Below are 26610 nucleotides of genomic sequence, written 5' to 3' on the forward strand. Positions count from 1 at the left end.
GAGTGAACACAAGCTTCTGGCAGATGATTCACATTATGACTCTTAACACAGGAGCCGCTGAGTGAATGAATTCAGAGACATGTTGTAACCGATCTTCCTGTCGGATAAAAACAACATGTGGCAGTTGGACGGAGGTTGTTCGGTCGAGAGATTTCCAGAATGTTTTTATTTCCCTCTGTAGCCTGAAGGTTTTTCACACAGACGTAGAAAAGAGATGATTCATTTCCAGCTGAGCGTCATCGGAATGATGACGATCACCAGCAGATTTTATCAGCTGACTAATAGAAAGTTATTAAGATTGAGTTATTATCCTCAGCACTGAACGACACTGAAGTGAGTTAAGTATTATAGATAAATATGTACAAAAAACCAGAAAACAGCACAAGGTTTAGATCTTTGCTTTATCATCTTTGATCAAATAAATAATAATTTAGATTTTTAAGAGAATAATAATTAGAAAATATAAAATATGAATAGCTCTGGTTCAATCAACTGTAACAGCGACATTATACATATTATACACATTAAAGCATCTTTATTTTCATTTAATATTATGAACAATATACAGGCCTCTACCTATAATAGAGTTTTTGGGTGCTTTTACTTTGTGAATTCAATGCACTGTGAATCTATATAACAATAATAATATGTTTTGTGATTATTTTTGTCTTTTGAAATCTCGTTCCATGCACTTTAATGTAACTTGTCTGTTTTCCAGGTGTGTGAGCGTCAGTGCAGTTTGAATGACGTGTATAACTCCATGGTGCTGAATGTGGAGCTTTTATTCTGAAGTGAACGCTTGCTGTCATTGGGCTGAAGAAGCAGACCCACCTGACGTAGTAGTGGGACAGAGGCAGGTTCATGTCCTGACACACCCCCAGCTGCTCCGGGTCCAGCAGCTGACACTCGGGCGACTGCAGGTAGCGAGCGAACCCGTCCAGACCCAGCAGCCCCCTCTCCCTGCCCTGCGCCGACGGCTCGTGGCGCTTCAGCAGCTCCCAGCAGCCCTCGGTGGTCGCCAGGGACAAACCCTGCTCCGTCTCCAGGAAGAGCCGCAGGTCCTGGGGGTCCAGACACTCGCGGTCCTTGGACAGCTGCACCAGGAGGAAGTAGACGTCGGGCCGGGTGCAGAGCTCGCAGAAGGCCTCCTCGAACTCCTCGCGGGTCACATGGGACGTCAGCTTCTCCTTGCTGCGCTGGATCTCTTTGAAACGCAGACGCACCTGAGAGAGGGAAGAGGAAGAAGAGGGAGGACCGGCCGGATGAAGAGGAGACGGTTGATGGAGCGAGAGAGGAAGTGAATTAATTAGTCATTCGTTCAAAGCAGTCGACAAATTTGATTAAACTTCAGTTATCTTGCTTCCATGAGGATATTGAACTGACCCACATCAAACAACACAGTGTAATAACTTCTTCCCTCTCTCTCTCTCTCTCTCTCCCTCTCTCCCTCTCCCTCTCTCTCCTTCTTCTCTCACTCCGCTCCCTCCTCTTCTCTCTGTTCTTTTATCTGCGCTCAGCAGGGACGGCTTCTGAAAGACGGCCCCATTTTGGATCCGGCCCCATGTTGGTAAAATTGGTCTAAATGTCACATTCTCTGTTCTGATCGTCTCTTTTAACTCTTTGTGACATCGGGGAAGAGGAAACGTAGAAAGTCACAGAGTAGAGCTGATACCTGCAGTCGCCTTAAATCAAAACAGGTCTTACAGCTGAGGCCACGTTACGTTTCCCAGCTAGTTACAGGAGGACAAGATGCTGGTGTTTATTGCTATAAAAATAAAAAGTGATCTCAAAATGTTAAAGAAAGACGAGCCCCTTGATCCAGAATCGGCATCAAAATGTAATGAGCTCTTCCCTGAGCCAAACCTCATCCTTCCGCCAAGTATTTGTGTTAATCCTGCTCAATAATCCTGCTCAATAACAAACACATAACCTGCTTGGAGGCAAAAACGGACATAAATGAACAATGCTGTTGGACACAGAACAATTCAGTTGCTGTAAAAACCTGAAGAATGAGCTGAAATTCACAATAAAGCTCCATAAAGCTGTAAAACTGCAGAGTTGTGTGATTTTCTGTGTGGATTCGTCGCCACGAGCAACAACTCTCACATCCAAATTGTCATGTGATCCATTGTTGATGCACAAATACTGATTTTAGCTGCTTTAGAAAAGAGTAAAAAACAACATTTTACATAAATTGATTTGTGAAATGCATCAGTTCAGTCTTTTTGGCCACAGCTGCATCATTTTGCACATCAACATCTGCATGAAGCGAAACCATAAAGAGTGATTTTAAATCCCTGCTCACCTTCGCTTCCCTGATGCCGGGACACAGTTTGCAGATGGTGGCGACCGCGATGTCCTCCGACACGATGCCGTAGCCGTCTTCGTCCACCTGGGCGAACTCCGCCGCCAGCCACTCGCTCCTCATCTTGCTGCCCAGGCTTCCGTCGACCGCCATTATCCCTCCTTCACCCAGGCCTCCTCCACCACCTCCCCCAGCCCCGCCGATCACAGACGGGTGGGCCAGCAGGTAGCGCAGGCCCGTCACCCAGATGTTGGCCACATCAGCAGAGAGTGCAACCAAGTCCAGAGACTGTGGAGGAGGAACAGATCATTACCGTCACTGCATGGGACGGTTATTCAGGAAGAAGCATCATGAGAAGCATCTTTTCCTCTTCCTCCCTCACCTGGTAGTCGTCTCCATGTATGATGGAGAAGGCTGCTTCCTCGGCCAGCTGCTCACACAGGGGGCCGTTGTGGAGGAAGGTCTCGGTGCTCTTCCCGGTGCGGACCTCCCGGACGCTGCACACGTCCAGCCGGGCCCGCTCCCCGTCCTTCTTCGACGGCTCCCAGCGCAGGCAGCTCAGGTCCGGGTCCAGGGTGTAGAAACGACAGTAGACCCTGGAGTTGGGCCGGATCTTCTTCAGTTCACAGCCGCCCTGCATGAACGCCAGGCAGTCCGCCGCACTGCTCACCTGGGACGGAGGAACAACTTTATTATCTAAGTTCAAATGCAAAATGTAGTTTTGTTTTGACTTCTTTTCTAATCCACCTTCTTCTCAGAGGGCATGCTGCTGAAGGACACCGTCTTCTTCCGGCCGCCGCCCACCTTCTGCACTGAGGGATCCTGGGAAAAGACAGAGAGACGGACGAGAGGTCAAGACGAGAACAACTGTTTCTACATTTGAGGTTTGATATTTTAACCACGAGCTCGACACGTCACGATTCACAACATGGAAACTTAAACATAGACACAATAATTTATACAAACAGCTTCTTATAATAACAACACTTCTCACACTGGATCTTCCACAGTTTAAGTTTTCCACTGGGTTTTATACAACTGATGATTTATTCTGTAAACTATGAAAATGTTTTACTGTCACATTCTTCTCATTCTTGGTCCTGACGTTAGAAACTTATAATAATGTGTAATATCGAGACTCTGGTTTGGTTGTTTCTCCTCCTCTGAATCTGGACAGAATCACTTTTACTCTCTGAAAGTATTTCCGCTCATCACATCCTTATTTAGACGTTCAGGTTGATTCAGGTGGTTTCATAAGCAGGGACAGAGGCTGTGTGAAGGTTTATTATAAAAGAAATGAGCAGGGGCGAATAATTACTGTTAATTTAATACATATTCCAAAAACATTTATTTCACTTAAACCTGTGAAGAAAAGTGTGAACTTCAAGCCTTTAATATTGGTTTAATGTGGAGAACAGACCGAGGAAGGAGGTGATTTCACACATAAATAATAAAATTGGTTGTTTATTAATTCATATCCTGGCAAAAAGAAAAAGGTATTTGTCCAAAAACAAGTGAAACGGAAAATAGAGGTTTTCGGTCAGTTCAGGTCGTTCTTATCACACAGAAGTACGTTCAAGTGGTCGAGTTTCTGATAAGTTCGCTTTTTATTAGTTATTTGATGATATGAAAACGAGGTGAAACATCATGGCAGACTCTGGCTCCAAATGATGAGGAAGTTAAATAAGCAAATATTAACACGTTAAGTCCAGCGCCCACAACATGTAAGGACGAGCTGTGAGTGTGGCTGGACGCTGCTCGGTGTTACGTGGGTGTTTCATATCTCGTCTTCATCTTCCAGGTTCAAGGCCATTTCCCTCTGAGAGCGTTTCATGAACACAGCTCACTGCGCCAGGCGTCAGTTCGGTGGATGTCTGAACAAACCAAACAGCTGCTGGACGGAGCTCGGCTCCCCGCCCTCAGCGCCAACATGTAATTATCGTTTCAGCTCCGACCAGCGCGGCTCATTACCGAGCGGTGAAGAGCTGCTATCAGGGTCTTTATCAGCACTGATGAAAAATAGGTTGATATTTGCTCAGCACGTGGAGATGAAGCTGCAGAGTCAGAGGCAGGAAACACACTCTGATACATAAATACCAGAATAATCAATGTGTGATCTCAGCGAGTTTGACTGTGACACGATCGTTTGAGTTTTTACTCAGAATAATTTGTAAAACGTGTGTTTAACACAGAGAGCAGAAGACTGACGACATCATGGACACGGAGGAGCGACCTGAACCCGGTGGATCCATTTCACCGCCCGAGCCACAGTCGACACTGTGGTTACATCCTGAGAACAGCTCATCTATTGTTAATGTGCTGTTTATGTGCAGGTTAAATGTAAACAGTGATTCATGGTGCACGGAGCCGCGGCCGCCTGCAGGCTCCCAGGGGATCTGTGGGAAAACCTCCTGTCGCTCACAGCTGATCTATTGTCCAGCAAATGAATTAACAAGGCCGGCTCCTGTCAGAGGCTCCATCTGACACCCTGGGTTCCTGCACGCTGACAACACACACACACACACACACACACACACACACACACACACACACACACACACACACACACACACACACACACACACACACACACACACACACACACACACACACACACACACACACACACACACACACACTCACACTGCTCAGCACCTCACTGAAATGTAATTAAATCTACATTTTAACTGTCGCACTTCCCGTGCACCTGAATGCAGGTGCTTTCTAAACAAAGGGAACAGTATTCCCCCCCCCACACACACACACACACACACTGGCACCATCGGGCCCAGTGATTGGCTGATTGTGAGGCAGCTAATTGTTGTCATAGGCTCCAGTAAACATGGAGGGTGGATTTGAGGCCCTCCAGACCTCGGCTCTGCTTCCTGAGGCTGCAGGTCAGGATTTATCGGCGGAGACGACCTGTGACACTCTGTAGGTCTGGAGCCACAGGTTCGATTCTGTAAACTACCAGTTTGAGGTGAGACAGACGCCAAAGCTTTAACATTACAGATTCAATATCAATATCAAGTCATTTGACAATGCCAACAAGAACAACAATGCCCCCATCGACAGGACAACGTAACTTATCTGCCTTCTTCAACATCCGTTGTCAAACAGCTTCATATAGATATAGATATATATATCCATATACATATATAGAAAACTTCAGTAAAATGTGTGAAAGCAGCTTTAGAGAAGTACGGTTACATACTTTTTACCTGTGATGGAGTATTTTTTACATCATAGTCTTATTTTTACTAAAGCAAAGAGTCTGAATATTTCTCAGAAAAGCCTTGAGGTCTTTTTTCAAGTAGAAGAAAATACGTTTATTCTCAATCCACAAAAAACTATTCTTTTCATTTTCTTCGGGAGAAAAGGGCAGAAAGGAAAACCAATCAGGACACAACAAACAGGACGATGATCACCTCAGAGAACGAGGAGCGGAGCGGCAGCTGAAAATCGTTGCCTCGTCCCATTCACTACACAAACATGTATTGATTTCCTATTCCAGCGCTTCCAAGTGCACAGACACACACAGCGAGGGGCAGAGGTCACGGTCTCAGACAGAGGCCGTTTGCTTGTTTCTCTTTATTCACGCAACTGTCCCACAAAATGTCTGTTTTTCTAAGTTGGTCAGCGAGGAGGCGCCGGTCAGACGAGCTTAGAGAAAGCAGGTCAGCCCGTATTTAGGTGGACGCAGGCGGCGTGGGGGGAGGCGGAGGCAACCGTGCACTCATGTGTCCCAGGCTGAGCCACTGATGCCGTGAGGCGGCGTGGACATTTGGGATGATGTTGTCGTCGCTGCCCCAGTGAGGACACACAATGCCGTCCAGGAAACTACAGACACATTCTCCTAAAGCTGTTAATGCAGCGCTCACAGGGCATCTATCAGTTATAATCCACCGCCTGCATTAAGCTGCAGCCCCCTCTCTGGTTTGTTTTACTTCTACGCTCTCTAGCTGCAGATTTGATCATTCTCTCCATCACTGAGTCGCTGCCAGACACAGAGAGAGAGAGAGAGAGAGAGAGAGAGAGAGAGAGAGAGAGAGAGAGAGAGATCCCAGCGCCGATGGAGAGATGGTGAAATGGGACCTAAAGCTGCAGGGAAAAGAGAAGAGACACAGGAAAGGTCAGACGGGCAAATTAAGAGAGTGGGTCGAAAAATGAAAGGACGGCCTTAAGTGGGGACGAGTGAACAAAAACCTGACCATCGAAAAATAAAAGTGCAAAGGAGCAAAACGAATGAAAGAGCAGACGAGAGATGAAAAGACGAGATGCAACAAGTGGCGGCGCGGGGGGAGAGCGGAGCGACGTGCAGAACAATACGTCGTTGTGGTGAATGGACGGAGGATGAAGTGGTCACGGCAGCTGCCCCTTCACTCAAACAGCAGACATGTACTTTACATGCACGACCACATCCAAGGGGGCTTCACCATTTAACCCTGTGATGCACAGACGATACTAAAAACAGCTGGAACCACAGACTGGGAATAAAGACGTGTCCACTTCCTCACGTCTGTGGTCGGGACGTCATTGATACGAGAAGCTCACAGACGGACGACTGCAGGAGAACGAGGGACGGAGCGTTAGAGATGCTGCAGAGATCTTAATGCTAAGCTAAGCTAACTGGCTGCTGCTGGTAGCTTCATATCAACCATGTGATGAGACACTCGTAGCAGACGACAAATTTAATTCTTGGCGAGCAAACCAATACGTCATAAATCCCGCCTCCTCCATGTTAGCGGATGGGACATGGACGAAACTAAACAAAAATCTGGGTCATTTAAAGATGGTTTCTGTCATTTCAGTGATGTGTGTGTTTAAGTTTGGTTTTAATTAGAATGAATATTAAATATGCATTCATTATAAAACTGGAGGTTATAGGTTATATAAGATGAAGGTCATATCTTATTGCTTTACTATCATTTACAAATCTCACCTTTATACATTTCTGGTATTTGTCAGAATGTTTTTCTCACAGTGTTGTAGTGTCACTATGTCGTTAAAGTTCGCTGCTTAATGCAATGGATAGAGGCTCAGGTTTGACCTCATGGTGGCGCTGCACCACTGCTTCTATGATAACAGACAGAGCGATGTCAGTTTATATCATCCCTGTCAGTTGACCCTCGTTTTCCTGTGTTTTCCTCTCAGCTCTGCAGAGGGAGCTGCACCGCGAGTCGTTCATTCACTAAACAAACACGTATCGATTTCCAATATCCCCACAACTCCCTGCACGTGACGACTCGATGGGAGCTGGGTTCATTCATGAATCAGAAACAGAAGCAGGAGAATAAAAGCAGGAGGCTCAGGTGGTACGAGCTCCAAACGCTCAGGCTATTCGTCCAGAGAGAAGTTGGGACTGAAACCTCACATAGTTCAGCTGCTTCGCTGCTGGAGAACAGAAAGTCTTCCAGGCCACATTTTCCACTTTGTGAAGCCAGAGGAGCTCAGAGAGAGAAACAGATTCACCGTTCAGCTGGTGAGAGAAAAGTAAGGGAGACTTCAGTTTGTCCAGAACTTAACGTCTTCACATGAGAACTCAGGTGTCAAACACAGACTGAGAGTAAAGATGGACGACGTGACAGCTCCCGAAGAGTGAAGCCAAAACACCACGGACGCCCTCTGGTGGCTGACTGCTGTATAGCTCATAAACCTCCTCCACGTTAGTGGATGGGACCGGGACCAAAACTAGAAAAACAAAGTACACGTCAAAGAGTTTTTTCTCTAAGATGGTTTCTGTAAACAGGAAGTTCTTATTTTAAACTGTTGTGTGATCAAGTGTTGACGTCTTTGATACGTTGGGTCAACAGAGTTAAATCCTGACTGATGCTCCAACAAACTTGTTACCACCCTGGTACGAAACCTTCAGGTTCTTCAGCTTCTGTTCAGTAAGCCTCAGAGGAAAAGGCTTTGTGACCAGACGTCGGTCGAGCTGAGGCGCTAACAAAGCAGCGGTGCAGGTTTGGAGTCTGGCTGGAAGAACACATCTCCAGACTCAGGCGTCTCCACATCACGTCTGAATGAAGCTGCTTGAGCTGCAAGGACTGAAGCTGCAGGAGTGTGGGCGGCTTCTGAAAAGGCTGTTGGAGGTCGACTCAAGAGAAAAGGTTCTGGAAAACACTTGAGACGCTGAGGGGAAGAAGAAAGTCACGACCCGGAATAAAGAATAAGAAGAGAGTTTGAGGATGAACTGGTTTGAGACACAAGTAGTAGATAAGCCGCGTCCTTCAACAGTCGGTGACACGCTGGACACAACTTAAACAAACTTCACACTCAATGAAGCATCAATGAAAAAAATCTATTCACAACTGTGACAAAAAGTCGAACACACAAAGGCTCAGTCATCAACCTGTGGCCCCTGTGTTTCCATCCATTGACCAACTTGTTTACACAACTTGTTAACCTTCTACGTAATGCTCACACACACACACACACACACACACACACACACACACACACACACACACACACACACACACACACACACACACACACACACAACACCTGGCAGTTGCATAAATCCAGTCCCAATCCGATCCCATGATCTGGCTAATGATCCCCCAGCACATTGGCAGTAGATTACCACAATAGATTACTGAGCCGCCGTCTGCATCCGCAGTCTTACAGCCGCTAATCCACAGCAAAGGACGGGTCCGCTGTGTGTAACAGGCAGCCCAGAGGCCCACACACACACACACACACACACACACACACACACACACACACACACACACACACACACACACACACACACAGATGGCTGCCATTTACACTTCAGTTTAATTCTTTAATCATTTTGTTTGAAAGCTCCTGATTCTGTCTGTGCGAACTCAGCGTTTCAGGATCCAGATCCCTGCAGCAGCTGTTGACGCAGTTTGGGTTCAGACTTGTGGTTGTGGCTCCACCGTGTTTCCACACAAGAGGTCAGGCTGCAGGACGTATGATCCCTTTTCATGCAGGAGATAAAAAATCCTTACATTTCCACGTGGAGTTTCCAAAAAGTCTTATCAACTGTTCAAATGCACACAACAGACGACCACGACTCTTGTTAATTAAATTCACATTTACACGAAACCTTTTTTTCTGATTCTGATTCTTAATATTTCTCAGGATCTGAAAAGTCACAGGGGAAATGAAGCCGTTTCAAATCACGACACAACTTCTGTTTCCAGCTCTGTGTGATTCCTCGTCTTGTTTGTTGTTGAGGTTTATCACAGAGTTGTGTGTGTGTGTGTGTGTGTGTGTGTGTGTGTGTGTGTGTGTGTGTGTGTGTGTGTGTGTTGTGTGTGTGTGTGTGTGTCTTTCAGCCTGATTTACCTCTTATGCTAAATTGCACAGAGCACTGACGGAGCTCACTGACATGAGACGACTTTGCTCGTCAGTGTGACGGAGCAGAAAAGATAAAAATCGAGTCAACAGGAAACCAGGATGATTAATTGATATCTGTGACCAGAAGTGTCTGTGTACGAGTCTGTGGGTCGAGAAAGTGTGTGTGCATGTGTGTGTGCGTGTGTGCGTGTGTGTGTGTGTGTGTGTGTGTGTGTGTGTGTGTGTGTGTGTGTGTGCACTGTGCAGATATTGCCATGCATGCCCACAGTCTGTTTTTCTGAACCCTGATTCCTGTGCTGGTGCTTGTTGCTTCCTGCACAATAGATTGTAGCTCAGGTCTGATCGTAATAAAAGATCAACTGTAATTTCACAGCGATAAGAACCACAACAATAAGCTGCATCACGCCGGCCTCGTGCGACCTTTCACAAAGCCTCAGCCTTGAATTAAGACGAATATAAAGTAGGACAAAGATTTGGGTAATGTTCTCTAAATTATAAAACTGGGGAAATCTCATAAACATCCATGTGACATGTATGATCTGTGTGGAGTAAAGGAGTAAAGGGTGAAATGTGATGAGCTGCAGGTTGAACTCCGGTGTCAGATGTGATGCATGTTCACACACGTTCTCTGGTTTCAGCTTGAACCCGGTTCCTCGCAGGATCCTGGATTCTTCTGAGTGTCGAGTGTCAGCGAAGCTTCGGCCTCGTGCCGCGCTGATGATTGTGAAGGAGAGAAGAACTGATGGAGACCTTTCAATCAAAGCCCCTTTGCACCGCAGGCGCACACACACACACACACACACACACACACACACACACACACACACACACACACACACACACACACACACACACACACACACACACACACATACACACACACACACACACACACACACACACACACACACACACACACACACACACACACACACACACACACACACACACACACACACACACACACACACACACACACACACACACACACACACACACACACACACACAATGCCACTGATAAAGATTAGATGTGAGGTGCAGACTTAAATGTCTGTAATCAAGCTGCTTTCACACATGAACTGGACTCTGCAGGTGCATGCATGTGTTAATGTAAAGGTCCTCCTGAGACAGTTTCCTGAGACGTTATCCTCCTGAGTATAACGTCTGTAGAAATCCAGGAGAAGTCGGTGTGTGAATATTGAGCGAGTGGGGGAGTTGATGAGGTTTCTAACACGTGAGGGACGTGAAACTGCAACAACACAAATATCTCAGGCTGAAAAAGGTAAAGATAATCGATGGATAAACTTTCCTTCACGGTAAAACTCGTTATGTAAAACTCCCTTGATGAGGAAACTCCTAGTGCGTGCACGGTGGATTGAAACCTGCATCTTCTCACATCAATTTTCTCCAAGTTCATTTTAGGTTTGTGCTCCGTCTGCTCGGGGACTCGGGCACCAACATGTTGAGCTGCCGTCAGGTCTTAATAAAATGCTGCATGTTTTGCAGGGGCCTAGTTTTCCCTCATGAAGCAGCAGCCGGTGCCAAAGCGTTGGACTGTCTCCGCCACAGCCGGTAACAAACAGCGCCTCCTGCAACACGCCGCACGTAAATTAAGCCGCTGTGACACCAGAGGACGAAGCGAACGCACCCAGACGGACAGGACAGGACGGCAACCTGTCCTTCACGTCTAGACAATGTTTCAGCTTCACCTAGTTAACCTCTAAATCTGCCTCTGCCTTTTTCTCTCGCTCCGTCTGTGCTGCTCCGCCTCCCTTCTTTCCATTTCTCTTGATTCCCCCTGAATCGCTCCGCTCATCGTCCCCTCTTGACCCTTTAAACGCTGCATCCCCCCCCCCGCTTCTTTTCTTTTATGCACCTTTCCTTCTTGATAACCGTTTCCTCTCTCGTCTCCCTCCTCGCCCTTTTCCATCTCCTCCGTTCCCCTCTATTGTTTTAATCTTTCATCCCCACCCTCCTTCTCTCCTCTTCCGTCCCTCCATCCAGCATTAGTGCTATCAAGGGAGGCCTGGAGGGGTCTTCAGGCCGTGGCCACCAGGGGCCCAATGACACACTTCCAAGTCAAGAGGACGTTTGTTATGTAACAGCTCAAAGCTTCACGTCTCCTCTGGTGGGGCTGTGACTCGACCGATATCCACTCACACATGCAGATAAAAACACAAACACTAGAGGGAGAGACAGAGAGAGAGAGAAAGAGGAGGAAGAGAACGAGGGAGAAGCAACAGAAGGAAAAAAGAAAGGAGGAAGGAGAGAGAGAGAGAGAGATGAGGCATAGACGGGCAGGGATGGAAGATGAGAGAGGAGATGAGAGAAATGGAGGGGGGGTGATGGAGGGAGACAAGTAAGAGCAGGAAGGTAAAAACACACAGAGAGCCAATCATCTTCTGAAATGAAAATAAATTAATAGGTTGGGCAAACATCTGAGTTTTCTCCTCCTGTTCTAAAGAGGAGGAGGAGATGGAGGGATGGAGAAGGAGGGATGGAGAAGGAGGGATGGAGGGATGGGGGGGATGGAGCCCTGCACACTTCTGAAAAGAAGATGTTCAGTAAATGGCTTGATGAATCTTTCAGAGAGGAGGGGTGGGAGTGGGGGATGGAGGAGGAGGAGGAGGAGTGACGAAGAGGAGGAGGAGGAAGAAAAAGCTCATTTTGAATAATTGACTATAAAAGCTATTAAACTACAACAGTGGATCTCAGGTGTTTAATATTGACTCATAAGAAAGTTCAACATGATGAATGGAGGGAGTGTGTGTGTGTGTGTGTGTGTGTGTGTGTGTGTGTGTGTGTGTGTGTGTGTGTGTGTGTGTGTGTGTGTGTGTGTGTGTGTGTGTGTGTGTATGTACTACAAAGCAGTAAAAGATGTCTCCAGGAAGCAGACATGTCAAACAGTGGATCTGTCAGACAAACTGAGACGTCAGTTACGTTTCTGATGGTTCCACACATCTTCCATTATTCCATTATCTCGTTCTCCTGGGAAAACTCAGAGCTTCAGAACTGGTTTTCTTCATCAGGCCGTGATCTGTGCAGAGAGCTCCCGGGTCCTAATGGTCGGTTTTAGTCCACAAACACAATTTGCTTTTATAGGCTACGTCCACACAATTCAGTTTTCCACAGGCAAGACTCAGCATCACATAAATACTGAACACAAACCGGACGCACACAACACAATGCAGCAGAGCACACAGATTTGTTTTTACATTTTAAATAAAAAGCTAAAATGGCTGAAAATACATTTTCACTTTGCCGTCATGGAATAATAGATGTGGACTAATTGGTAATAATTTTATCCAAACAATTAAATCTGCAACAGTAAACAGAAAAATGAAAAGGGTCTGAAGCCACACACACACACACACACACACACACACACACACACACACACACACACACACACACACACACACACACACACACACACACACACACACACACACACACACACACACACACACACACACACACACACACACACACACACACAACACACACACACAACACACACACACACACACCTATATGCACTCTGCTGCTCTTATGTTTCCATTTTCAATACGATTTCTGCCGCTGCCATGGCAACCTCAGGTGAAGGACACTAGATGCAATAATGACGGTGTAATCATCTCGACGGTCTTATTTTATCCGGAGCAAACTGAGAAAGGAGAGGAAACAACAAACAAGTGTGTGTGTGTGTGTGTGTGTGTATCTGTGTTACTTTAAATGTGTGTGTCTCTGTACAACCCTGCGTCACACCCATTTCCTGTGCGAGTGCCTGAGAGGATTTCCGTGAAGCAAACGTTGGGTTTGATCTCCTCTAATTTGTGCACTTTGATGCTGCAGCAGAAGAATCTTTCAGCTTCTCTGTCCTGAAGTCTCTCCGTCACGTCGGCTCGGTCCAGCTCTGCCCTCGGTTCCCAGACATGTGGAATGTGTGTGTGTGTGCGGTGTGTTTGCGTGTGTGCGTGTCTGTGGGTCATTTAAAAATACACAGATGAAATATTCTCATGAGCTTTCGGACTCAGATTCATTTGTTTGTGACATAAGATTAAAATTCAACAGAGACTTTGCGGAGTAAAGTTCAATCAGTTCGTCGGCCAACGGAAAAAAAATAATCTGATAATACAATAATCATTAAAGCTGGAAAACATCACAAGCAGTTCGTGAAGTTTTCCAGCTGCAGGGATTTTACTGCACTTCTACATCAAACTGAATATTTCAGGGCTGCTGCAGCATTGGTCCTGGACTTTAACACTTTTGCAGAGAAGAGAATTAATGAAGAAAACAATCCGCAGATTAATTAATGTGGGAAAATCTCAGCGTAACTTTGGTGAACTTTGACCCCAGACTCTCCAATGTATTGATGATGATTCTTATTTTTTTTCCTTAAAGGCCCATTGGGACGATAAACTCTGATATGAAACGGTTATAAAAACAAATCAAATAACAATCTTTAAGCGTCTGAAGACCTGAATGAAGACCCAGGAACATGTGATTGGAGGAGTGATCGCAGCACCAGGTGCAGAGAGCAGTTCTCAGAGCTCTGACACAAACAGCTCAGGGATTTATGGTCACATGAAGCCAGCGGATAAAAAAGCCCACAAGGTCAGACAGGGAACCAGCTGCCCTCCGTGCACAGCCTGCTCCTGCTCGGCTGCTCTGACCCGTCGCTGCTTCAAAATCATATTTCCAACCAACACGGGCAACGACATGAATTACTTATCTCGTTTGGATGTTTAGGATTAAGCCTCAGATAAAAGTTTGTGCATCCAGACGAGCCATGAGCGCCGGGTGTCTGCAGAGAGTTCAGAGTTTTTATTCTTTAAATCAACGCAGAGTGAGACAGATGGAGAGAGAAAGATGAGATTCGGTAAAACTAACATGAAACGACAGGACTTCATAACATCTGAGACATTAGGAGCCATGAGAAGAAAAAGGGAAGCTGCTCTATAAACACTGATGAACATATCACACTGTGCGTGGGAGAGGAAAGACAGAGAACGTCTGATTTCTAGGAACAAAACATTGTTTCGGTTTGTTTTCTACCACATGATCTGAAGTACAGTCACAGAGCGAGAGGAGAAGCATGTGAGGAGTGAGGGAGAGGAGGGAGGACGACCTTTACCGCTCCTCGGATAGAAGAGGGGGAGAGGAAACGGCCTTGAGATAGACGAAGAGAAACAGCTAATGTCTGAGGAGGAAACCACACTGGTGTTTTATTATCTCAGCGTAAACACGGCCTGGTTCACACAAGAGGATTCTGATAATGTTATAATGTTGTTCGTGGTGATTGTCAGTGATTTCTTCAGCCGAATGTTTTCTGTTCCCATCACTTTTATCTTTTTCACTAAATGTGCAAGTTGTTCCCTTATTTTGTTGTTGCAGGTGCAAACACAGTAATTCACAAATCTTAGTTAATACATTTAACATTTAACTAAATATCCTTTGGCTTGAAAACCATTAGAAACTGTTCAGCCTGAGAAATTCTCAGTCATTAGAATAAAATTTAAAATTGAGATTGTGCCAATAATTAGTTATTTCAGCTTCGGGCTTCGTCCACATGAATATATTTCAGTGTTTAAATCTTCATAGTTTCACGCCCGGGGTCCACACACAACCCCCGACCGGTAAAACATACTGATGTAGTATTTCACACACATCTGTGTTTATGTTTGCCAATAATATGAAAACTTATAAATGTGTGGATTTATGTTTATATTCTTTATTTAAGTTCTAAATGGTTGGTTGTATTTGTGTTTTCTTTTAATTTATAGTTTAATATAATCAAGTTTATGGTTATACTTTATCATATCAAGTGTCAAATACATTTCTTAGTCATAAGGGTTTGATAACGACATCTTCAATCATTGGAAATAGTCTTTTACTAATACATAGACAAATTGTGCCCTAATATCGTTTAAATATCATATCCGCTCCAGAGCTTTAGCCCCTAAAACCCTTCAGAGTTTGAAAACTATATAAATGTGTAGCAGAGACCTACGTTGCGTCCTGATTGGCTCTCGTCAGTCACACCTCGTCTCCCGTAAAGCGTTCTCTAATCATAACTGTCAGTAACAGATCCTCTTTGTCGTCGTGGCTTCACAGTTTTCTCTACTTTGTTCTGTCTCTTTTTCTTTTTTTTTTACAGCGTTAATGGGAGCGGAGCTAAAAGCTGCGGCTCTGAAGTGTGTCGGAGCGCACGAGGCTCCGACGAGCAGGTGAGAGGTGTCGTTTGAAGTGAGAACGCTGAGGAGCAGTTGACGTTTTAGCCTCTGGAGCCATCGGAGAACATGATGTGGGGGTTTCACTCTCATTCATCTCTGCACAAACACAAAATAAAAGAAGACGTTGCAACTTTTAACACTTGAGACTGAAGGAAAGACCCACAAAATCCATTTACATGTAAACTGATGATATTTCACTTTATTTTCTGCCATAGTGTCGAAGGAAAGAAATCTAATATTTCTTTAATGTTCTGAGTGATTATCTCCAAACACTTTTAAAGGCATTTTTCCAGTAGTTTGAGTTTTCAGGGTAAAAACAGTTTTTCTATCATCGTTCACTGTTACAGCCGAACAGTTTTAGACCTGGAGCGCCCACTGGGTTTTCATTTGAGACTGAAACGCCGGGGAGTAGAAGTGTGTGTGTGTGTGTGTGTGTGTGTGTGTGTGTGTGTGTGTGTGTGTGTGTGTGTGTGTGTGTGTGTGTGTGTGTGTGTGTGTGTGTGTGTGTGTGTGTGTGTGTGTGTGTGTGTGTGCGTGTGTGTGTGTGGTCTGATGTAAACGGCTGAAGCCTCAGGTTGTTATGTAAGCGGCGAGCGGAGCCAAAATGTCAGCTGATTGTATATTCATAATGATTTATCAGGTCATATCCGCAGCTGTCAACAAAAGCTCCAGCCTCCATTGTGAATCTGAAAAAAAAAATCTCACTCCCACGACCGTTCACACTCCTCCACTCCTAACACCTACAAAATAAATAGAATTACAGTTTTTAAAATAACATCCAGACCAAACGGCACTGTTACAAAACGACACCACGATAAAAATGTGGAACTGTTAATTCCTCTGCTCACTTTGTTTCCTGCGTCGTGATTTGATTCTAATGTGGTTTAGAAAAACTATTACTTCACTGAGCAAAGACTAAATAACTCCCATGTGATGTATTTCACTTTATTTCTCAGTTGCACCTTTGCAGGCAGGTGTTTTATAATCTGTGGCGTGCACACGTCCACACTCCGGCACGTTTAATCCACTTTGTGTCAGGACCTGAACTCAAACCCGTCGAAGTTCAGGGTCACTGTGTTGGATGAACGTTTTATCCCGATGCCTGAGAAATACAAATACAGGTAAAATGTTCTCTAATTTAGTTTTAATAAATGTTTACACGTACACAAGCTTCTATATAACCATAATTACACTAAGGATTTCATCACACAGGGTATTAAGAGACGCAGTAGATGGCGGTGATGCACATTGATGTCGTGCCACCCGCTAATAAGACAAACTAGGAAGAAGAAATTATAATAAGCAACTTAACATGTGAGTCATCTTCCGTGTTAAATGGAGAAAAACAACTTCATGAATAAAGATTCACACAAAACGCTGCACTGACGTCGACGTGTGTTGATTTTCTCTGTTAACATCTGACACCAGGTTTGTTTGCAGATGTTTATCTGAACCCACAGACCTGAGTTCTGTTTCCTCTCTTTCAATTAGAGATAATCACGTTGCAGAGGTGAGCTCGATAAATACCTGAGTTCTGTTTGTGCCGTGAACAAACCTTCCTGCTGTTTAACAACAAGAGAGAATATGAACCCAGCAGTGAATCTGCACGTCACCATATCAAATAATACAAATCTGAAGAGCTGCAGAGTTAGAACATCCAGAGGATCTCGGCCTTGACTTCTTCATTATGACTGACGCCCGACATGAGGAATGTGAAACGCTCCCTTGTCGTCCCCGGAGTTGTGCTCAGGTTTAAGTGTGAGGTCTCAGGGAAAGAGCGACACTTTAATCAAGTAAAACACGAGAACGTTCTCCAGGTGAAGGTCATTCATCCACAGAAAAACAAGTCTTTGAACACAACACAACCAGTTAGAACATGAGGCATTCAGGGACACCACGCTAGCGGAGCTCTACAGTTGTTTAACGCCGTGATGGGGGGCTGACACCGTGTCATCGTTTCCTCTCAGGACCTGAAAGCATGACAGTGCAATTTGTGCTCCACTGGATTAAATTAAAAGGAGGCGATGCTAATCAAGCAGATTTGAGTTAATCATCTTTTCAGTTAATCTCCCTGTGCAGATAGAATCTGGAGGGAGCGGCACCCACCCCCACCCCACCCACCGCAACATGTGACAAGTCACAGTGATGCAGGGGGGATGGCGTGGATGGAGGGATGAGAGGGGGGGCGGCAGCGGGGAAGGCAGGAGGTGATGGACAAAGTGACGGCGGAGAATAGATGGGTGGTAAGACCGAGACAAGAGCGCGGGGGGATGCTGCCAGCGAGAAACAGATTATGATAAATGTCAGTCTATTATTGCCTGAATAGAATTTAGGACAGCGGAGGGGTGAGGAGGGGGAGACAGGGGGAGGAGAGGAGGTGGGCCCGAGGTTAGTGGAGCGGGGGGCTCTGAAGTGAGACATGAAATACTGACACACACACACACACACACACACACACACACACACACACACACACACACACACACACACACACACACACACACACACACACACACACACACACACACTCAGGCTGTCGGCCCTGGTCAGCGGAGGCCACATCGTGTTGTGTTGTCTCAGCAGGAGGAAGAATTCATGACGACTCCGCTGCTTTAATATCAACAGACCATAATTATAAACTACAGCAAGAGGCACAGAGTAGATCCACGTCCAGGTGAATATGATAGAGAGGATAAATGTGTTCAAAATGAAAGTTACCTTGAATGTAAGTAAACATGTCAACAACATATACAAAATATTTTAACGATTAATTATTACATATTATGACTTAAATGGACATTTCACCAAAAAATTTGCGTGTGATGGACGTTCAAACTTTAAAAAATATGAGATGCAAAACAGAGATGCAAACACGAAAGAGAAGAGGAAGTAGTATGTACATGTGTGTGCGTGTGCGTGTGCGTGTGTGTGTGTGTCTGTGAGTGTGACTGTGCGTGTGTGTCTGTGTGTGTGTGTGAGTGTGTGTGTGAAAAGCTAAGAATAGACAGGAAAAGTGAAAGTAAGAGTGAGAAGAGCAGGAGGAGACAGAAGCAGTGTCCAGCTGTGAGTGTCTCACCCGCTCGCAGCATGTGCTAACTGCAGGATGGTGTGTGTCTGTGTGTGTCTGTGTGTGTGTGTGTTTCTACAGACATGTGGACAATTTCAGCACTAAACCATCATCTTAAACAAGTGTTGTCTTCAGCCTCAAACAGCTGCTGGAGGGTTGAGACCTGGTTTTGAGGCGAGTGGTTGAACTTGGGTTTGAAATGGAACGAGGTCGTGTGGTGGAGATGCTTGAGGTGAAGGTAACGACAGAGGGTCCTCACAACATCAGCAGGACATGTGTGTCTGTGTCTGTGTGGGTATGACTGTGTGTGCCAGGGTGCAAACAGGAGCAAGACACACACACACACACACACACACACACACACACACACACACACACACACACACACACACACACACACACACACACACACACACACACACACACACACACACACACACACACACACACACACACACACACACACACACACACAATACGAAACGTTATTGTTTGTTTGGTCTCCTTGAAAAAAAAAAACATTACATAATATAATCTTCTTATGTAACAAACTGAAGTCACTACACGTATGTACGCACGCACGCACAGACACACAATTGTTAAAACAAATACACACAAGAGGCCGATGCAGGATACAAGGTCACACCCGTGTAGCGCAAACGTAAACACACAAACATGCAGTGACGGTTCAAAATAAACAGACGCTCCGCAAACATCCACTTCGCCCTCATTCATTCATTTATGTAATTTGCACAGTGTGTGTGTGTGTGTGTGTGTGTGTGTGTGTGTGTGTGTGTGTGTGTGTGTGTGTGTTTATGTGTGTGTGTGCTTTATAGAGCAACATGGGAATGTTATTTGCTCAGTTTAAATTCCCACACACAGACTATGGACGTTAACAAACGTCTGCACGTAGACGGACGGATCCTTTACTGCAGTTGAATCTATTTTTGCAGTTGTACATTTTGAGTTAGTGTTGATTTTTATTTTGAGCACAGAAACAAATATCAACAGATTTCGAGCTCAGCAGACAAATTCTGTCTTGTCATTAAAACTCCAAGTGCACAAAAATATCTTTACAAAAAAAAAGACAATTTCTTTGTGGTTTTAAGAAACAAAAAAACCATCTCGATATAGTTTGACATCTGATCTGTGAGGACCTCTGAGCCTCTCTTCTGATTGGCTGACTGACGCAGGGCCAGGTCAACCTCAGGTAACAGAGGCTGGTGAAGGTAGAAGCTGTGTCTCGAGTCAGGGTCTGCATCCTTCAGAGGCGTCATTCAAAGACTGTTGGACTCCTTTCAATGTGTCCTTCCATCCCGAGCAACGCAGGCTCCAACAGGTGGACCCTTCTCGGGAAAACCTTTCCCAGGATTCATTGCACTTCAAATCCACGAACTCTGTTTCGAATTCTTCATACGCTGGTTTTTAAAGACTTCAAAGAGACGTTAAACAACTGCAAACACATCTGGAGGTCCCTCAGTATATAGGAGGTGGGGGGGGCCCTTTGCTCCGCTGCTATAGAAGGAGGCCGGTCAGATTTAAACTCTGAGACAAATGACTAAAGTTTCCTGTTCTCACAATGTGCTGATAAAAGTTCTGTAACAACACAGCACTTACATGTGAAACACACACACGCACACGCACACACACACACACCACACACACCCACACACACACACACACACACACACACACACACACGCATGTCGAGGCACGTGAGAACAGCATTAATCTAAAGGAACCGGCGACACTTCACGGCGTCCTACATACGAGCCGTCACTGCTATTTGTCACCACGGCGACCTGCTATCAAGTTCAAACTCATTAGCTGCACGTATCGCATAGTTTGTCTCCATCAGCATCCAACACACACCTTCTTCTTTTCAACACAATGACATTCATCTCTGCTCTTTCTCACACACACACACACACACACACACACACACACACACACACACACACACACACACCGATAACACTATATATAGACCATAATGTTCCATCTCCTTTAACACAGGCCCAGTCTCACAGGAAATCCTATATGACTTTCTACATCTCACTTCCTCCAACACACTCACAATGTGTTGGATAGATATTTGTCATATAAGTGCACAAACACACACACACACGTGCACACACACAAACACACACATGCATATTTATAGACACAGCCTCTGTAATAAACTAACTCACAGTCAGGTGTCATTATCTAACAACGTGTGTGTGTGTGTGTGTGTGCGTGTGTGTGTGTGTGTGTGTGTGTGTGTGTGTGTGTGTGTGTGTGTGTGCGTCTGTGTGTGTGTGTGTGTCTGTGAAAAGGGTTTCAAAGTGTTCATGTAAGCGTCTCCATGGAGACCACGAGTCTCTATCTGACAGTTTTACATCAGCTCCAGACTTCCTGATTGAATGTGATTGTTTTCATGATTAATAAAACAAATCTGAAAGCCCAGAGTCTAACTGACTCATTTCATGACCGAGCACACGAAACTGGAAGCAGGAATAAAAGTGGACGACTGTTCGTCTCTGAACAGGAACATGTGATATTAAGATGAACTGATCATAACTAGTTATACGTCAGTGTTAATGTCTGACAGCGACGCAGCAGAGGAGCTGATCGCAGTTTTCAATGTGCGTTGAGGTCACGTGACACGACGCAGTTCTGCAGCGCTGGAAAAAGTGTCACAACGATTTTTACCCAGCATGCATTGAGTTATGTCAGAGTGCCGCACAGAGCCGCAGTCGGATGACTCTGCTGCTTTCACGAGGCACAACATGTGATGTGTGAGGTCACAGCGACCTTGACCTTTGACCCGCGACCACTAAACTTGTTATCTCTTCATCCTTGAGTCCAACTGAACATTTGCAGCAAATTTGAAGTTTGAAGAAATTTGCTTCGGCTGCAGACGCACTCGGACGTTTTCCTTCTTTAAAGAAAGTTTAAAAGTAAATGAATGTACAGTAACAACGTCCTGGTTTCTCTCTTAACACTCCATGACAATCGAAACAGAAGAAACCGAGTGTTGGACATGAACTCACGGTCCACTCATGCATAGCTGCTAATCAGCCGCGCTGATGAGGAAGAATTGATTCAACCAGACCAGGACTTTGACAGAGGCGACAATGTGCAGCTTTCAGTTTTATTCTTCTTCAGCAGCGACGAGCAGCGGAAACAAGACGATGTTTTCATCCGACCACTGAAGTAAATGAAAGTCAGATAAACTAACCAGAGAACGATCTCAGTAAAGTGCTTCAGTGATCAAATGATTTCAAACTGACAAACGACTACAGTGTTGTTTTTAAATCACGTCCCCGCACTCGGTGGCATCGTCCTCTGGTCCACAGCGCCCGGCATCAATCTGTGTCCCCCACCTCCGTCCTTTTCGTTATTCCATTGTGGTGTTGAGTGTCTCCGCTGGGAGGCCCTGCAGCATCTCTCCCCCTGGCTTCATCCCCCCTGCTCTACTTTGTGGCTGTATTTTTACCCACACATGCATCCCCCAGCAGCCCCTCGCCCTCCATGTCCCTCTCTCCCGGCTCGCAGCTGGATAGGACACACAGGGGCTGTAATGAGAGCTCACAACGCTGTCTGCAGGAGGCACGCTTTCATAGGCCATCCTGATCACTGTAACCATGGAAATATGTACTGCTGTGGTGACACGTGCACACACACACACACACACACACACACACGTGGGGCTCTTGACTTCTCAAGAAGCCATCCATTCTGAAAATCTTTACTCTGAACTACTCGTCGCTGCTGCAGGAGCAGCTCGGGCCCCTGAGATCATGTTAATGTCTCGAGGGACAAAAATGGCAACAACAACAACAACAACAACAACAACCCGTCAGACTAATGTTGTATTTATAATCCATGCATAAACAAAGAAGACAAATCTGGGAAAATGCACACAGGACGTAGAACACAGCTTTAAAGGTTAAATAGAAGACGACCTGGAGGTTTCGGACGTCCACGCTGAGGATCTGCAGCCGGATGAATCACTGTGACCTTTGACCTTTGACCACTTAACTCTAATCAGTTAATCCACGAGTCGACGGGAATATTTGTGTAACTGTGGTGTAAGTAAGACATTACTAAATATTGTTGTTATGAAGTTAGTGCTCACATCTGAGAAACAACCCTTTCATTTGATTTTATGTGTTGCTGCCATTTCCTGGCTCGTCCCCCTGTGAGGCTATAAAACATGTTCAAATCAAATATTTACAACACGAGAGTTTCTTTCCTACAAGGAAACAACTTCCAGAAGAAAGAAAACATGAAGAACACACATAAAGAATTTGTTGGTGCAAAGCTGACGGAGTTTGAAGCCATTATTGATTTTACTTGTATGTTTACATAAGAGTTTTTTCATCTCTGAGTCTGAACACGGGGCAGAAACACTCATGTGACTAAAATGTGCAAAAGCTCCGCTGATTTCATTTAGGTTCTGAGTCAAAGAAAGAATTTACATTTTTCTGTGACATGGGATCATTTCCCTGAGTAACAAGCTGCTCGGCTGGGAAACTGTGTCACGTCAAATACATTCCTGGCATTTCAGCCCATGTTTAGTGGAGAGATGTTTCAGCGCCTTGTTTCATAATCAGCTAATCTCCTAACCACAGTCGACATGAAGCCACGTTCTGAACCATTTCCTCCTCGACTCCTCAAGCTGCTTTCAGACGTGAACTGAACTCTGCATGTGTGAACGCTCCAGACTCTGCCTGACCTCCTGGTATAAAGTCTGTAGAAGTCCAGGAGAGGACGACGTGGGTAAACTCCGGAGCCAATTCTCCAGACTTTACCCACAGGTCGTGTCTGAAGACGTCTTTGATGCACGAGTTTGACGTTGATGTTATGCTGCAGTTTTCAGAAAACGATGCTGGCATCAAAAAACAGAATCAATAAACCCGGAGACAAACGTCTCCTGAGCGTTTGGGACGATCTGATGCCAAGTCTCAGCTGGAAGTGTCTCTGAGTCTCATGCCCGTCGCGGTGAGGGGGACAGACATTTAAATAAAGACCCATTCTGGCAGTTTATTGAAAGTTTCTATTGGAGGTAAATTGCAGCGGGTGAAGAGACGATGAGGCTGACGTGCGCTGCTGCACAGCTAATGGTTTAGTACGACAATGTTGTGGGTCATGCCGTTACGAATTTCAATTACATCGGGTGAGGATGCATTCGAGCACAGACACACACACACAGACACAGACACACACACACACACACACACACAGCACACACACACACACACAGAGACACACACACACACACACTCCTTCTCTATCGGCCTCATGGGGATCTCAGGTGTGCAATAAGACTATTTGCATTCACCCCAGTTTCATGCTTCACTGACAAGCTCCAGACCAAAGTAGCTCCAACACAGAGCTCAGATAAGCCCCCCCCCCCCACATCCCAGTGAGGGAGGTAACAGCTCCAAACTAATTACAGAACACACGCACATATATGTTCATGAATGGACACGTGCATGAAAATCCACAGATTCACATATTTCCGTGCACCCAGAGCAGAGTCCGGGTTCTCAGAGACGCAGCCGTCGCCTCCAGTCATCTCTGTTACACAGTCGCTCCATGTTATTGACTTTAATAAGACGTCTAGACAAGACGTCCTCAAGCGAGGAAGCGGGAAATACAGTGACAGACAGAAAAAGAGATGTTAGAGACCAAGCAGAGGACATGGAGACGGTCATTCTTCTGACTGCTTCTCATTTCAATCTTTATCCACAGCTTCTTTTGTCACAAGCATTAGTGAGCGACTTGTAAATCTAGGTTCATATCAGGGGATTTGTTCTTCTGCTCTTTGTGCTTCTGCAGGATGGAGATCGACTCTGAGTTGGTTGTACAATGAGAAAGAAGCATAGACGGAGGTTAACAGAAACTTTTCATCATTTCTGCAGCCGCAAGAAGGTTTGGTGACTTTGCAGAGAAGTGTGCAATTCTTAAATCTAATGATTCCATTCAGGGTTCAGTGACTTTTTATCAAACCCAAATCCATTGGTAGTTCCACTGATCAAATCTCGATGAGTTCAGCTTTCATCATTTGCAAGTAACGATTCAATTTGGATAGAAAACTTTTAGATGAAACCTGTCGCTGGATATTCTCATCAACCCCAAACTACTGGAGGGAAAAATAATGGTTTAGTCTTTCTGATTATGAGACCAAATTCAGCGAAGTGACTCAAACTGATAATAAAGACGAGGACAATCGTAACATATTCTTTTCTTCAAGATCCCTGGATTCTTTATTGCAAAGACGACTGATTAATGCATCATTTTAAAGACGCACACAGAGAATCAAACGTGTGTATGTACACTGCAAAGATACTTAACGGTGAGAGCAAATAGCTGAGAGCAAACCATGATGGACAGAGAGGAAGAGGAGGGAGAACAGAGAGAGAGAGAGAGAAGCTCCTGATAAGAGAGGTAGCAGACACACAATGGAGACCGGACAGGAAGAGAGATGGAGTGAAGATGGACGAGAAGAGACAGTCCAGTGTGTGTTTGTGTGCGTGTGTGTGTTTGTGCGTCTGTGTCGGGCGGCGCAGTGAGCGAGCAGTGGTGACAGGCAGAGACGGAGATGGAGGCGACAGCTTTGTGCGCCAGCAGACACAGAGCGGCGCTAAATAAATGAACCAGCGCTGCAACTAAGTGTGACTGAAATGTTTACGATACGGCAGCATAATGGAGAGACAGACGGGGCGAGAGACACAGAGCGATACAGAGAGAGAGAGAGCGAGGGAGAGGAGAGGGGGCCTGCCTGTCATCGGAGAAAGAGAAAGAGAGGAAGAGGAGTAGGTGGGTGTTTAATGGGTGAGGCAGACAAAAGAACAGGTTGAGTTAAGAGCTCGTGTCGGAGTCGTTTAGACCCACGCAGATCATTTCCCCATGCAGTAGAGGTGTAGAGTTGTAGAGGTGTAGTGGTGTAGAAATGTAGAGGTGTAGAGATGTAGAGGTGTAGAGATGTAGAGGTGTAGAGGTGTAGAGATGTAGAGGTGTAGAGGTGTAGAGGTGTAGAGACGTAGAGGTGTAGAGTTGTAGAGGTGTAGTGGTGTAGAGATGTAGAGGTGTAGAGATGTAGAGGTGTAGAGTTGTAGAGGTGTAGTGGTGTAGAGATGTAGAGGTGTAGAGATGTAGAGGTGTAGAGGTGTAGAGATGTAGAGGTGTAGAGGTGTAGTGTAGAAGTGTAGAGGTGTAGAGGTGTAGAGGTGTTGAGGGGTAGAGGTGTAGAGGTGTAGAGGTGTAGAGATGTAGAGGTGTAGAGGTGTAGAGGTGTAGAGGTATAGAGGTGTAGAGGTGTAGAGACGTAGAGGTGTAGAGGTATAGAGATGTAGAGGTGTAGAGACGTAGAGGTGTCGAGGTATAGAGATGTAGAGGTGTAGAGACGTGGAGGTGTCGAGGTATAGAGATGTAGAGGTGTAGAGATGTAGAGGTGTAGAGGTATAGAGATGTAGAGGTATAGAGATGTAGAGGTGTAGAGACGTAGAGGTGTCGAGGTATAGAGATGTAGAGGTGTAGAGACGTGGAGGTGTCGAGGTATAGAGATGTAGAGGTGTAGAGACGTAGAGGTGTAGAGGTATAGAGATGTAGAGGTGTAGAGGTGTAGAGGTGTAGAGACGTAGAGGTGTAGAGGTATAGAGATGTAGAGGCGTAAAG

General features: G+C 45.5%; 1 protein-coding gene across 1 annotated transcript in view; it reads right to left on the minus strand.

The window, feature by feature from the left end:
* plcl1 (phospholipase C like 1) overlaps positions 1-26610 on the minus strand; it is a 63270-nt gene that overhangs the window by 17684 nt on the left and 18976 nt on the right. Inside the window, exons 2-5 of the mRNA XM_035175104.2 lie at positions 3053-3127; positions 2688-2975; positions 2306-2593; positions 832-1223 (exon numbers count right to left, since the gene is read on the minus strand). Coding sequence (XP_035030995.2) covers positions 832-1223; positions 2306-2593; positions 2688-2975; positions 3053-3127 — 1043 coding nt within the window. The remainder of the gene's footprint in view (positions 1-831; positions 1224-2305; positions 2594-2687; positions 2976-3052; positions 3128-26610) is intronic.

Source organism: Hippoglossus stenolepis, chromosome 13 (genome assembly GCF_022539355.2).
Source record: "Hippoglossus stenolepis isolate QCI-W04-F060 chromosome 13, HSTE1.2, whole genome shotgun sequence".
Taxonomy (NCBI): Eukaryota; Metazoa; Chordata; class Actinopteri; order Pleuronectiformes; family Pleuronectidae; genus Hippoglossus; species Hippoglossus stenolepis.